The following is a 15637-nucleotide window of genomic DNA, read 5'->3' as shown; positions in this document are numbered from 1 at the left end:
CTGTCCTAGCCTGTGCCAAAGAGACCATTATTTCCAAGTAATATCATATACAATCTTTCAAGACTTTCCTAAAAGCTTTACTGGTCTTTGGATCATGCCCTAGTGTGGGGAGAGGGAGGATTAGGTAGACTGAGTGTAACTAAAAACATTCACTCAGTGTGCTAAAACAAAACTGTGCTTTACCATATATAGAAACAAAATCCTTTGTGAACTTGGACATTGTGTAGATAATATTACTTATTGAGCCTGTGCTGTGGAGACAAAGATTTCGGTTGGTGGTACTGAGCATATGCTGAAGACTTCTTGTATGCGTTTTATTTTAAGACTTCATTTATTAAGGAAAAAAGAACAATATGCCTGTAGAAGTTTCTTGTTAACAATTTCAAAAGAAGCTATCTGAATCGCTTGCTTGGATGAGAGGAGGGGGAAAAAAAAAAGCCACAAAAGGACAAATCTGCAGAGCAGGGTTGACTTTAGAGAGGCTATTTGCTGGATATATGCCAACAAACATGTTTTATTTACCATCACTTTATTTATAAATGTATGAACCCGCTAGGTAAATAATAATCTTGTCCTTGTGAAAAAGCACACCTAAACCAGAGTTTAAATCAATTGCATGTATTTTAAATGCAAGTCAGATCTGTACCCAACTGCACAGTTGTTTCCTTTTGTATGGTTTATGAAATTTAAAGCAAAATTCTTGAGCTTTGGAACATCTGAAGCTGGGTCCAAATTCTGAGACTGGATGTATCTTTGGTTTTAAGTGGTCAGCAACTTAATTTCTGTTAAGAATTTTTTTCTCTATAAAAGGGGCAAGAAATGCTGCAAGCTACGCCTGCGTCAGCAGGCAGCGTGGTGCAGTAGGAGCAGCTCAGCTGGTATGGAGGACCCGGCACCTACCTAATAGGCGTTTCAGGGAGGGGTTGGTTGGCTCCAGTTTGATTCTATGGCTGGAAATCCCATTAGTGGTTGGTGCAGCGCTCCCAGCGATCATCTTCTAGTTGAATTTCATTGGAAAGGAACCCGCTTTTGTGTGCCCTGAAGCCGTTGTGTGATGTAAACAAAAATGTAGGGTTTACTTTTGATAGCAAACTTCTAATCTGAGCAAAAGTGTTAGTCTAATTCTTAAAGTGATGAAATGTGGTTGAAAAACTGAACAAAGTCACTGAGTCGATGGGAACAAAGTAGTTTCTTTTAACTACTTTAGAGAACTTTTTCGGTTTCAAATTGTTGCCAACACTTCAGCATTACTTAAAAGACCAAAAACATTTGTCGTGGAACAATTGAGACAAAAGCACCATCTAAATTAATCTGTGTATTTTCAGATGCAATTCTTGGCTTGCTCATTTGGAGAATTACAGTTCCGTTTAAGTTTTTCACATGTCCCAGAACGGCCCTGCTGTTTATGCAGCAGGAGCATAGCGGAGGAAAGCTTTTCACACCTGTTGATCAACATCTGAAGAGTCGGGATAACAAGCATGTGAAGTCACACTTACTATCTTTCTCTCCATCTAAAAATAAATGCCATGGCTTTCTGTGGCTTGTAATATATATATGTATATATAAAAGTCTGGACACAGCTGAGAGGCATATTAGCATTAAGCTATCATGATTTACTGGCTATGCCATTCTTAAGCCCGAAGATAAATAAAGTGAATAGTTCTTTAGCTGGACGCTTTGTAAAGGATTTATGCCAGGAGCCACTGACAGCCTACTGAGATAAAGAATTCAACCTTGAGTGTGCGATAGACAGAATTGCTGTATCTATCTTTCACATTTAAATCTCTATATTCAATTCTCCCAGACTGAAGTGACTGTAAGAGGAGATTTCCTATTTCTCTCCTCTGTCAGGATCAAGGATTTTAGAATCTGCATTAACTGAAAATCTGTGTTTCCTTTATGTTATATTGGTGTAAAGGTTGTTACGTAGGTCGGTACTTGCAATCAGATAGGCTTACTTTCTAATTCTATCAAAGTCCTGTCCAACCTCAAACCTCTCAAAATAGCACCATGCGATGATGCAATACCACTGAACTTTTCCCAAAGTTTTGGCATCGGGTCATGTTCTATGACTTTCTTTTAACCCAACAGTTCTTGTATTTATATTTCTGAGGGTTTCCCTATTTTTTTTTTCCCTACATTTACAATTGGTATGTTTGGCCTGTTATTGTGGTTTTGGGTCTTCAGTTTTGAAAGCGCATGATCTCATTCAGTTTTTGAAAGCTATTTTTTTCCCAGATTATATACTCAAATGCCTAATACAAAAATTGTGTTTCGTTCTTGCCAGTAGTTTGATAAATCCGAAGCATACTCTTCTGTCAGGCTGAAAATGCCAAACTTCTATTATTGTCAAGTCACTTGACACTCACACTTTCTCATTTTTCATACCAGTTGAAAAGAAATACAGAATCTTTATCATATGTAGTAGATTTATTTTTACCTTCAGTTACTCCACAAGAAAAGAACATGAAGCAGGTATTTTAAAACACTGGTGACATTTTAGGTTTGCATAAATAGACATGATGTGCACTCTCAGTTCGAAAAGGATTTTCAGATTTATTTAATGGGCTTTATCAGTGGAAAAATATAAATGCTGCACATAGCCTCCATGATACATGAGGAGCAGAATTATGTTTTGTGCCTCAAAATAATTCAGGAACTAACCTTTAAAAGGCTGCAACACTTTTTTGATGTCTGCTTTTGATACGCGGACATAAATTATAAATGCAGTGACACACACATTTGTAAAACATTTAAATGCTGAAATAATACTTTTAAGACATTTTGAAAAGGCATTGAATATGTGAACATTGTATTTCAAGCTTTGAGACTCATATGAATTCTAAAAACAAATTTAAAGTATGTATAGCTTCTTATTTTGATTCCATATTCTTCTTACATTTTAAGCATCTTATATTGTAGAATAGGGAAAATATATAAGATTGTTTGCCACTGAGTTGTTAATTTCTGCTAGTCTTGTGGACTTGATATAAAATGTTGTAGATTTTTCTACTTTAAAGCAGGTTCAAAATATGAATTTATGAATTGCGTTGATATTTTTTGAAAATGCTAAAGTTCGGTTTGTCAGTCAGGTGTGTGTATGTAGCTGGCACCTACCTGAAAGCAATGTAGCCCTTAAAACATTTAAGAAATTGATTTAAAAACTGTATTCTTTCAGCCTTTTTTTTTTCCTTAGGACTTCACCAGGCTTTTTATAAAAGATCTTTCTTTGCATATTTTAGTTTATTTTTAAAATTGTCCAAGTTTTAATTTACCAGCACTAAAGATATTATGATGATATTTCCCCATTTTTTCTCTTATGGAAATTGAAAGATGGAGATGCAAAAAAACAGCACCATTTTCTGCAGAAAAATTTTTAAATTTACTTTCATTCTCAGTTCGCAGTGGGTTAGAGTGGGTGGTGTTTTTTTTTCCAAAAAAACAATGTATGTGTGTGCATGCCTCAGAACAATTTTCTGCTAAGTGATGTGAAAGCTGATTTCATCGCAAATCACTAAATGTAGAACTTCTATTTTGCTCTTGCTGAACAGTCTTTATTATACTAGCCATTTTATTGTATGAATTGATATTTATTCCTTATCACCGTTGCTGCATCAGAAAATTAAGTCCATATAACCTCAAATTTGAAGCAAAGTAAGCAAAATCTATTTTTGGCATACAGTAATTGTAGTTGAATAATAGATGGTGGAAGGAGACGTGAACAACTGCTTGTTTTGTGCTATCCATGTAAAATAGCTGCTTTTCTAATGATCTGTCAAGTTTCTACAGTTGTTAGGGCCCAGCCTGTAACACTTTGATGGCTTTGGTGTTTGCAAAGATACTTAATTTATGTTAAAAATAATGTCTTGATTACAGCACTTACGTGCGTGCTGTAGTAATCATATAATACCTCAGCTGTTCCACTTTTTTTTTATTCCAGCACAGCTGTTACAGTTTATACTTCATTGAGTTATATTGGCATCTTCAAAGATAATATTTTAACAGAATTTACTGGTGTAATAGGCTACTGCTGGCCAATAGGGACTTCCACCTTCCTCAGACTCCCACAAGAAAAGGTTTAAAAGCTGCTACTTTGGAACCAGGCAGAAGTCCTGACACTTGTACTGCAGTTCTAAGCTGTTAATGGCTTTTTGTGTGCATGCATAGATTCGTGTGTTAATGTAAGACTAGCATTTTGGGTAAACGGTAACTGCTTCGTATCCCTCCGGTGGCCTCATGCGAGCTCGGGCGTGAGCTTCACAGTATAGTTGGCCCTCCACAAAGAAGTAACCTTTTTGTTTCAGGTTGAGGTTGCAGTCAGAGCACACGAAACATTCTGGGTGCCGGTATTTATCACGTGCCTTCACCACTGTTCCTCTGTATGGAAATAATGAAAAGAAAAAACCCACAGTTAATACACAGTTAAGTGAGAAGAAGCTGCGGTATGACACAAAGTAAGTTCTAGGTAGTTAGCTTGAGGCTTTCAGGTTGTTCGTCTGGTGGTTTTGCCAACTACTATATAATTTAAGGTTGGAAGTGGAGTTTGAGTAAGTGACATAAAATGTCGTAAAGTTGATCACAATTGTTCATTGGAAAACTAGAGTTTGAGGAAACACGTTAGTTTGGTTACAACACAGAAAGTAGTCTATCGACCTATCAAAATGGTGATAAAATGAGTTTAAAAATCCACATTTCTTTTCCTCAGTGACTGTGTTCTCTGAGCTTATCATTACCTGTGTTCTTTGCTGAAGCTAGTGATGTCATTCAGCTAGAAATCCGGTAGTTTTCAAATAGGCCCATGGAGCTTTCTGGATACTCCTGCTGGGCTGGGAGAACAATGCTTTACACTACCAAAAAACTTCTAAGAATTCACAGCCTGAGACAACGCAGCACAGATAACTGCTGATTTTGTTATGTATGCGTTAATGATTGACTTGCAAAAGGTCCTGAGACATCTTAATTAAATTTCCCTTGGAAGGCATTTCTGTAGTCTGAGATGGTGTTTGAGGACACGTGCTTGAACTAGAGATTTCTAAAACTAAAAAGAAGCAACTTACAGAATCCCATTCCCGCACTTGTCACACAGAGGCACTTTCTGGACACCAGGCATGGCAGTAGGTATCTTTGTTACAGGCGCTTTCACACTCCTTGTACCCACAGGGCGTCCATCTGAGAACCAAAACAATCCTGTTATGTACAGGCTAATATAAAAGCACTGGATGCAGTTAAATACTTTTCCTGTAAATACACTTCTGGATGTATTTACAGACTTTCACTTATATCAACAAACAATGAAGTTTCTTGTATAAAGTTTAGTGGGCCAGATTCCACCTTTTTGGAATCAGGAAAATATGTAGCTGTAGCCATAAAGTAAGTACAAAAGTCATTTTATATGTAGTCTCAGAGGCATCTTCTAATTCTGCGATAGTAGGTCTTGGGTATAGCAGGAGAGGATTTGGCTTTAACATAGCAACGTAACATAGTCAAGACCTATTGTTACAAAGCTTCACATTTATTTAACTCACCATACAACAAATTTGGAAAGATTAGTAACACGATATTAATATAAAATTATAGCAAAATGCAAGAAAATGCCAAGCAAACCCAAACAATGTTATCTATAGACAATTAAATGTATTTATCCCTTCTCTGGTAAATATTGAGGTACAAAAATTAACATTTTAATAATTTACCTTTCAGGTTAATTTTGGTTGTGTTTCATTCTTTACACTTACTGTAAATACAACAAACTTGCAGCCTTTAGTAAGGTTATTTTCAAAACTTCGTCATTTGAAGGAAATAAAACTGCAAATTATATTGTCCTCTTCTATTTTTATTTAGAATGAAGAGGGGATGGGTGAAACTTATTTTAGGAGTTGGTTTAAATTCCTCTTCTCCTGGATGTGGAAGAGAGTGTTTTCTTTCTTGGTGACATGAGTCTATGCAGCTTGTCCCAAAAGTTCTCTCATGTGAAACTTTTTATCGTTCTGTTAAAGTTGACTTTGTACTTTAATGATCTCAGAATCTGAGAAGAGATTCTGAAAAATGTGCTTAACATCCCCGTTTTATTCACACAGGAGATTGCGAGCTATGAAAGCAGGTGGGAAAAATGTTAGGAGGCGGGTGTGCTATCTTTAGGAGTCACAACAACTTGAGCTTCAGAAATTCTTATAGCTCTGATCTCTCATGTTTTCTTCTCAGATTGCCCCTTCCCCCAAACATTTCAAAATGCTTTGAACAGGTAGAATATGTCATTGTTAACCACCTTCCTCGGAGACTAAATTCTGGAGCACCTTAAAGGAGCCAGACTGGCGAGGCTGACTGGGCTCCTCCTGGTTGGCATGCAGCATCTTGTAGACGTCGGACTGAGGCACCGAGTTGGGAGAGGGGTCACTGTATCACAGGGAGGAAGAGCAGATAAAGCAGTTTAACAAACATAACGTTAAAGCAATAACTTCACCAGGAATAGAATATGATTCAGGAAATCACCATAAAGACAATGTGTTTCTCCAGCTACTGAAAGATTCTTTCTTCCAGGTAGCATTGCTTTATATAGTGATGTAAAGTGCTTTATATAGATCTAAAAAGTGCTGAAGAAAAACATCTGTCCCATTGTTACAAAAATAAATCTACAAACTCATGAAAGTATTTCCATAATGACTGTTCTGGCTCTAACGGCATTTGGAAATCGGCTGGTACCTGTGTTCAGTCTCAAAGCAGTTGCATTCTTCTAGTCAACTGCTGTGTCACCGGGCGCTCTTTCATACAGTATCCAGGAGTTCCACTTTTACAGCAGCTGGGCTCAAGAATGTTGTTAAAATCACAGCTCATTTTCTTTACATAAAGTCAGCCAAAAGTGAAGCAAACAAATCTTTTTGAAGATTATCACGACGTGAAAGTGTTCTTACTTTTCTAAGTTGGTTCGAGCGCTAGTTAATACTGTGATTATTTGGCTAAGATAATTGTTACTTTTTTAACTTACGGAGATGACAAAAAAAAAATGAAGTATGTATTGCATAGTAGGAAGCAATGTAAGGTGAACACTGATGAATGGAAATTCTATTTTTTAATTTAATTAAAATGGGATGTGGCTTAATTTTTGTAATGCCAATTCCATGATAAAAATATAAAGTAAATTATTGCCCAAACAGCAGTTGATGGTTGAATTTCCAATGACTTGTGAGCCAAAGATTTTACCAAGAATATTTCATGGTATTTTAAACTGTGCTGAGCGTTTTAAGTTGATCATGATAACTAACATCCTAGGTAGTTGAGAGGAAGAGTAGATGACTATATGCACTGCCAGGAATTAGGCTGAGCATGTAGCATCTGTAAATTTCAAACTGCTACTGGGACTAATTAGAAAGGTCCAAATTTACTTTGCTGAAGTCTGTTATCTCACTGACATATATATATATGTCCAGTTTAAATTTCCTATCACAACTGGCTTGCTAACTGGCTGTTGAACCTTAGGTAAGTTTCCACTGGAAATAAGCAACTAATTCCACCTGGAATTAGCTGGGTTTGCTTTATATGGTTTGGTTTAGTTCCCAGGGTGGCATCTAAGCTGTCGAATAGCACAGTAAGAGCAGCCGCGGTGGGGCAGTGAGCCCTGTAGCTTATCTTAATTGTTTGTATCTTCGTCAAGCAACAGATTTCTCTGTGCTGTCTTTAAGCTGGTGAAGAAACTACCACTTTCTTCTCTTGTCACAAGCTTTTAGTGAATGAAAGAGCTTGGTTTTTACAGTTTTCACCAATGGCTAATTAAACCCTTGATTCTCTCCTCTTTACTAAAATATTCCTAAACATCAAACAAGTGATAATACAATTGCATACAGAAGGCAAAAATCCAGACACAAAGGTGTGAGAGAACATTTCTCAATGCATACATAATGAATCCCACAACAAAAGAGAGATTTCAAACCTATGTGGAGAGTCTGTTCTCAAACTGGGAATGCCGCAGGCATTTGTGAAATCTGATTACTCTGGGCATAATCCATCATTTCAGAACAAAGAAAAAGCAAATTTTTCTTTTCTTGTTCTCTAATTGTTGTGACTGAGGATAAATATTCATGCAGTAGACTAACATCTCTCTTCATGAACTACAGTTTTCATCAAATAGGGTGAACTTAAATACGTCTGTATAAATACGATTTTTATGGTTAGTAACAGCCCAATTCTGCAAGGTGCTGAAGAAGGCTCATTGGTGCCAGTGATTATTGCTTATTTAAAACATTAGCAATTAGCTTTAGTTTACACCATACATATTATGAATTATTAACTTAAGTACTGTTGTAAAACAGAGAAATAGGTTACCATTGTGCAAAAGTAAAGATAAAGCAACATGAACGATGAATTGTCCCTTGAAAAAAATGAATAGTGCGTTAAAAATTGTTACTGTTTAATCATCTTTGTTATCCAGATACATAAGGTTCCTACCTGACTTCTAGTCATTGCAATGGATAAAATTCATAAGTCAGAGATGGATTACTGGGCCTGCAAAGTCAATTCTGGCTCTTTTTTGGACAAGAGTTAGTTGTACTGAATGAGTTGTCCTGAATGGGAGTTAAATATCTATAACACTAGGAACATCTACAAGATTTCCTAGCCTTTGTAACCTGAATTTCAACAGCTGAAATGAATTTGAGTTAATAACGATATTTCATTAATTATTAACAAGTTAGTAAATTGTTATTAAATACTAATAAATAGTTTTGAATTTTGGAGGGAATCAGAATTTTGATTTGAAGTGGTCAGTCAGCTAATAGTCCAGGTAGTAGCATCAGTTTTGATTTATTAGCTACGAACATAAGATTATTTCCTGTGAAATACTTATTTGTAAATTCGGAAAGACTCCTTTAATACTTTGGGATAAAAATGGTAAGTGACTAATATTTCAATGGAAATACTGAATGGCTTTAAATGACTTCATTTTTCTCTAACCCTTTTACCAATTCTTATAGAAACAGCGTGATATTATTAAAGCTCATGATTTTTGGTTATATTCTAAATGTGTATATTCATAAATACCCAAGATACTGCTCTAGTTACCTTATTATGGGTGTTTCCCCCAGAGCTGTAGAAACTTGGCCTTGCAGTGTTTCCATGATATTGTCATCTGAGTACAACTGCATGGGGGTGTTAAACTGAGCGTGTACAATCTTGACACCGGGAAGCTCCATCTCCAAGGGAATGTTCGGGGCCATCTTAGACACCGCTTTCAGCTCGGTGGGGCAGATAGAGCTAACCGTGCTAATTGAAGAGGGGGTACTGCGTCCACTGCCACAGTCAATCCCCGAAGGAGTGCTGCATCCGCTGTGTTAATAGCCAGGTTACGGAAGAGTGTGCAAGGCGTATCGGATTATAGAGAATAGAGACAAAAGTACAGGAATACGGTGGTGTTAACAGGGCTGAAAAGCGTAAATAGAACAGATACAGAAAAGCAAAAGTATAGAAAGTGGAGAAAAGCAAAAGTATGTGTATTTGCTGAAAAGTATTTTCCTATAAAAAGTATCAATGCCAGTTATAAATAGAATTGTCTAGGTTGGAAGAGACCTTTAAGATCATCGAGTCCAACCATCGACCCAACACTGCCAAAACCATCACTACACCATGTCCCTCAGCACCACGTCTACCCGTCTTTTAAATACCTCCAGGGATGGTGACTGCGCCACTTCCCTGGGCAGCCTGTTCCAATGCTTGACAACCCTTTTGGTGAAGACATTTTTCCTAATATACAATCTAAACCTCCCCTGGTGCAACTTGAGGCCATTTCCTCTTGCCCTATCAAAAAGAAAAAAAAAGTGGTCCTTAAAACTCTGGCATGCATTTTCTTTAAAGATAGTGAAAGTTCTTTGATAGATTGAATAATTTAGAACATAGTATTACTTTGCATTTTTAATGCTAGCTTCTATTGAGGATTAATTAAACCTCCCTAAAATTCTTTGTTCTAGCTGAGTAATTCTTAACATCTACAAAAGCGTAGCATACACAGATTATGTGAGTTGTGCATGTCAGTGACAGAATCAACACCCGCAGTGCTGGAATCCTGGACACATCGTTCCAGTCCTGTACCTCACACCCATCTTAATCCACAGTGGAAGAGACTACTATAAAGTAGTGTAAAATAATGCATGTGACTTTTCCTAGATTTCTTTAAATTCTACAATAAGATATTTACTAATCTTGTAAAATTAGTTTAGCAATACATTTCTTTTTTTTTTTTTTAAATATCTGTTGAACATTTCAAAGAAGAAAAGACACTAAAACATCCAGCATACTTTTGCATTTCTAAATGACAGTGTTTCCAGGAGAATGCAAAGTGGTCCTTCACAAAAATGATGGGTATGTATTCAGAGAATTGATTTTACATGCAATTTATATATAATAAAAAAGATGTACAGTTTTTTAGAAATATTAATGTTGCTTGATGTTACTGAAGTAAAGTTACTGCAATTTGACATCTCTGGAAAAGGATAATTAAAATAATGTGAATGTTAAGCCCAAAGTCTTTTTCAGTGTCGCTATTTTGAACACTTTAGTCTTTTCTCTATAGCACCTCAGAGGCTTTTCTTTGTTGTGGGATATTTCTTTGCTGCTGCTGTGTAACATCACATAACCCAGGTGTTCCACGGTCACTGCTTACCACCTATGTGATGTTCACAGCTCTGAGATGATAAATGCTTAATCTCTTTCCTCCAACCTGCATATCAGGGTTGTGGTTAGTTCCTTCCAAGCTGAACGATTCTCCGTTTGCCTGGGAAAATACTCTGTTTCCCAGTTTGATAGTACAGTAGTCTGCCCAGTAGCCAATCTATGGCGGAGAAGAGCCAAAATTGTCTCTTTGATTTAGAGGGGAATTTGTGTAGGACCACTTTCTTGAAAATGTGAAGGGAAATATGTACTCTACCATCAAAGACATATCAAAATAGAAAGCTAATTTCAGAAATGGTAGGCAAGCTTTAAAGCAAAAGTACGGTTCTGCATCATCACCTAGTACAAGCCAGCCAAAATATTCACACAGGAGCAAGTTATAAATTTACAGTCTTCTTTTAGAGGAATCAAGACCAAGATCCTGCAGTAGAGTAAGTTTTGTCAGTGCTGAGAGTGTTAGTAAATGGAAAGTAGCAGGAAAAGGGTAGAAAAAGCACAACTCTAGCTAGGAGCAGCCAAAGTAATGTAAAACCAGAATAAATTACAGGTATAAAGAAAAATATTAAATATAATTTCCAGTAAGTTTTGCTAGAGTAAAGTCCAAAACTGTGGCTAACGTCCAAGCTGTTAGCTCAACCCCACAGTCCAGAATCAGCTCTTCTTTTACTCAAGGTCCTATTTAGCCTCAGCTGTCTGTCCTGAAGGGGTATTTACAGCCAAGGTGGCAGTTTGGCTTTTGCTATGTTTAGCAGAGGGTATCTATCGAGACAAACAGATGAAAAAGTAGCAGACAAACAGTGTGACAACCAAGGTTTTGTAGATGTAACACCCCACGACGGAGATTCCGCAGTCTGTAAATCTGGGCTTCTCCGGTGCTACAACACGTGACAGACCTTGCCGAACTAAATTTCTGAAACTTGTTGCATTGCTGCCAGGTCAGTTTTTGCAGGTTTTTTTCCCCCTCTGACATGCTGGAAAATAGCCATTTACTTCAATATTTTGGTGGAAAATATTGTGTAATTGAGGTTTCTGAATTAGGAGATTAGGCTCTTGATACATTCATTTGAAGTGAGCCTGTGTGAACCTCATGAGGTTCAACGAGGCCAAGCGCAGGGTCCTGCACCTGGGTCAGGGCAACCCCCAGTATCTATACAGGCTGAGGGATGGAGGGACTGAGAGCAGCCCTGCCGAGAAGGACTTGGGGGTAACTGGTGGGTGAAAAGTTGGACGTGAGCCGGCAGTGTGCACTCACAGCCCAGAAAGCCAACCCCATCCCGGGCTGCATCCCCAGCAGCGTGGCCAGCAGGGCGAGGGAGGGGGTTCTGCCCCTCTGCTCTGCTCTGGGGAGACCCCACCTGCAGTGCTGCCTCCAGCTTGGGGGCCCTCAAAGTAAGAAGGACATGGACCTGTTGGAGCAGGTCCAAAGGAGGGCCACGAAGATGCTCAGAGGGCTGGAGCACCTCTGCTGTGAGGACAGGCTGAGAGAGTTGGGGTTGTTCAGCCTTCAATACCTAAAGGGGGCTTATAAGAAAGAAGGGGACAAACTTTTTAGCAGGGTCTGTTGCAATAGAACAAGGGGTAATGGCTTTAAACTAGAAGAGGGAAGATTTAGACTAGATATTAGGAAGAAGTTTTTTACTCTGAGAGTGGTGAAACACTGGCCCAGGTTGCAGAGAGGTGGTAGATACCCCATCTCTGGAAACACTCAAGGTCAGGTTGGACAGGGCTCTGAGCAACCTGATCTAGTTGGAGGTGTCCCTGCTCATTGCAGGGGGGTTGGACTAGATGGCCTTCAAAGGTCCCTTCCAACCCAAACCATTCTGTGATTCTGTTCTATGATTTGAATCTCTGTAAATCCGATTAAGTGCCTGTAAGTGGTACCTAGTGGTCCAAAAGTCAGTTAAGGTCCAGTATGTAGGTGGTGCCTACGGTTAGAGGCCATATGTGCTCTCTAAGGGCTGTTTTGTCATTTATCCTGTATCGGCATCAGACTGCAAGGGCAACTTTTCTCCAGTGCCACCGTGTTCTACATTGCTAGTTCTTGCTCACAGAAGAATGGGAAACTGTCCATCTTCCACAGTCCCCTCTTTATCACTCAGGTGGTTGAAAAATTTAGCACGTCTCACAAAGCTGATAATCCATGTGAGATTGTCCTTTGTGCACAGGAATCAATTATCATCCTGTTTTTCTGGTCTGGTTTGTCAGACTTAAATTAGTGTAATTGAAAAGTCTACGGGTAAAAACTGTTCCTGCTAGAAAGGATAAAGGGTAGCATCACAATATATTGCATCACTCAGGCACTTTTGGGCTTCCTTGCATTTTTAGCCACGAAGTTTGCAGTGGGTTTTCCCCTCTGTATTTAATAACGTAAATAATAGTAAGTGAGGTATTTCATCCCCAGGTGTGATAGAGGAATATTACACTAAAATGATGGAAGTAAATATGTAAGCTTTTCTGCATTTTAGAGCTTTACAAGTCTGTGGCATCAGATATTTTATCTATTTTAGCTCTGCATTAGGTTGCCTTCTGAATAGAGGGCTGCTGAAAAGCAAACATAAAATCTCTGAATGGCCCAGGATAACTTATATAACTAGCTATCTTTTCAAGTTAACAAATTACATGTATTTAGATTTGGACAGAAGAATTTCCGAGGATCGTAGATTTATAAGTGTACAATATCTGGTGCTACGCTGTAAACTGAATCAGGTTCATGAATAGTTACCTCAGACTTGTATCCGTATAACTGAGTTGGGAGTGTGGACCTGCTTTCTTGTAGAAATAGAAATTTGAATTTCAAGCCTGATCTCTGCAAGTCAACCGTTTCACTTTTTTAAAATTCCGGTGTTAGACTATATACTACTATAAGTAAACTTCAAATGCAGCAGTACGCTTTATTAATGTCAGTGGTGAGTATCCATTAAAAAACCAACACCATGCATCCAAATCCAGCACAGCACTCAGAGTTTTTAACCTGCTTCGGCCTGAGACTATGAAAGGTTTGGGCCGAATATTATGCTTGTGTTCAAAGTAGTTCACATCCTGTAAAGAAAAGAGGGTTAAAATAACTTTCTTTGGCCTACAAATGCTTATTTCAAGTTAAAAAGTAGCTGACAAAGTTTTAAAATTGTCACCATGAAGTAACCGTGTTTAGTTTGTACATTCCTGGCACTCGGAATACAATCACTTTCGTGTTCGGAAACATTCCGGGTAAAGCGCAGTTACAAGAGAGAAGGGTGGTAGGTAGTGGTGCAGCCCAAGAGAGGGCAAATTTTAGCTACCTGCAGCATTGCTACTACAGAGCTGAACGGATAGTTTTCTGTGTTGGAAAAAATTTCCTTCATTTATCACCTTTTTTTTTTTTTGGATAAACTCCTGATTATCAGGAAAAAAAAAAAAAACAGCAAGAGCTGGACTTTTTAATTGAAAACAGAACAGATAGTGATATACCACAAATGACCACGTATTATAAGTAAATACTGGTACTCACTTTTGCGATGAGTTAGGAATGAGACCCCTCAGCTGTCCGTGAAGCGCGTCTTGAATATTGCCAGATGAATACAGCCCAATTGGAGAATTATAGGAGGAGCTCACTACCTGTCTTTTGTCATCAATATTTGCTGCTGCAACAAAAGGCTGGGCCCTTCTGTTGTGGGCTGTACCAATAGGCTTGAATTCCTGTACGTGATAGGCAGACAAAATACACAAAGCTACAATGCACACCAAAGCCGGTAATGGGTAAAACTGACATCATCAGTATGGTTAAGCTCTGCATTTTTTACTTTTGCGACTTTGTTACGGTGCAAGCATGCTATATTTTTCCATGAATTTTCCATACGCTGCTTAAGCCGTACACATTCAGAGACTATTATTTCCCCGCCTCGGGGCAAAGGGAAGGCATTCCAACTTGTAAATAGTGTGCAAATTTAAGAAGAAATGGGAGGGATGAATATTATGGTAACCTGTTGTATCGTTATCTAGATTTTGCACTGTTTATTTGCTTCTTTTAGAAACATTCCATGTATAGTTAGCTAAATTGAGTTGCTTTAGCACTAATCTCTGGCTTCTGCTTTTTTTGTCACATATTGATGGAGGCACTTGCAAAAGTATGACAATTTTATTGTAAATGTCTTGCCTAGAAAACACATCATTTTTAACACTTGTCTAGGCTTGAATGTACATCAGATTGAGGACATTCTTCTGAACTTATTCGATACTTTGAAGCATAACTGTGCGTGAAAAACTGTGATGCCATATAGATTAAAGATTATGTGAGATCATCATAAATGAGTCAAACCCAGAAATGGGTAAATTGGAAATCATTCTGCCTATGTTTGTTTATTTCTGGAATGTGATTTTTTTTTTTTTTAATTGTTGGCCCAGATAATTTCCTTCAGTTGTGGAATTCATAGGGATAAGATCTGGAAGCAAAATCTCCGATGAGCTTTAAGATAACTTACAATGTCCTTTTGTAGTGCTTGGCCAGGAATGATGAAGACTGTTGACTGTGTGAAAATTCAGTTATTTGTATTGCACATATTTAGTACAGTCTCCTTCGAGTCCCTGTCAGCTCAGGTGCATCCCTAATCCACAGAAATACAGATTTTGGAAAAAGCAGTGTTGTCATCTGCTGAGGGTTTTTTTCTCCTTCTGTGCTAGTGGGGAAAGAGCGTTTGCTGGTGTAGTCCATCACCTCGTCCTGATGTCCTGCAGTGCTCTTTGAGGATAGAGCTGCGAGAACACTTGAACTTCCATCCATAAGGAATAAAAAACTTGTTCTTAGCAAAAAGGCTTCTACAATCTGAATTGCTCTCTTCTTTAGAGACTGGAACTTGCAATGTTAAGCTAGCACATCATTAATACTTCAATTTTCATAGAAATCTTTGCCAGTTCTCCAATTTGGCTTTGTATTCCTAGTACACCATCATACTCAAACCCATCTACAATACTATAGACCATTTCTGTATTTATGTTGCTGTCCCACTGT

General features: G+C 38.1%; 1 protein-coding gene across 6 annotated transcripts in view; it reads right to left on the bottom strand.

Moving 5' to 3' along the window:
• Positions 1 to 3673: 3673 nt before the first annotated feature.
• Positions 3674 to 15637, bottom strand: part of PDLIM3 (PDZ and LIM domain 3) — a 25281-nt gene continuing 13317 nt past the window's right edge. For 2 of the 6 annotated variants that reach the window (XM_009891766.1, XM_009891767.1), the window contains 4 exons: positions 13625 to 13692; positions 6263 to 6393; positions 5058 to 5169; positions 3931 to 4377 (listed from right to left, as the gene is read on the bottom strand). In XM_009891766.1, the coding sequence (XP_009890068.1) occupies positions 4188 to 4377; positions 5058 to 5169; positions 6263 to 6393; positions 13625 to 13692 (501 nt within the window). In that variant the 3' untranslated portion in view covers positions 3931 to 4187. Of the gene's footprint in view, positions 4378 to 5057; positions 5170 to 6262; positions 6394 to 9051; positions 9316 to 13624; positions 13693 to 14140; positions 14329 to 15637 lie in introns of all 6 variants that reach the window. The other 4 variants (XM_009891762.1, XM_009891761.1, XM_009891765.1 and 1 more) reach the window with 4 other exon arrangements.

The sequence above is a fragment of the Charadrius vociferus genome, unplaced genomic scaffold, assembly GCF_000708025.1.
Source record: "Charadrius vociferus isolate BGI_N301 unplaced genomic scaffold, ASM70802v2 scaffold478, whole genome shotgun sequence".
NCBI classification, from domain to species: domain Eukaryota; kingdom Metazoa; phylum Chordata; class Aves; order Charadriiformes; family Charadriidae; genus Charadrius; species Charadrius vociferus.
This window is presented reverse-complemented; position numbering and strand designations above follow the sequence as displayed.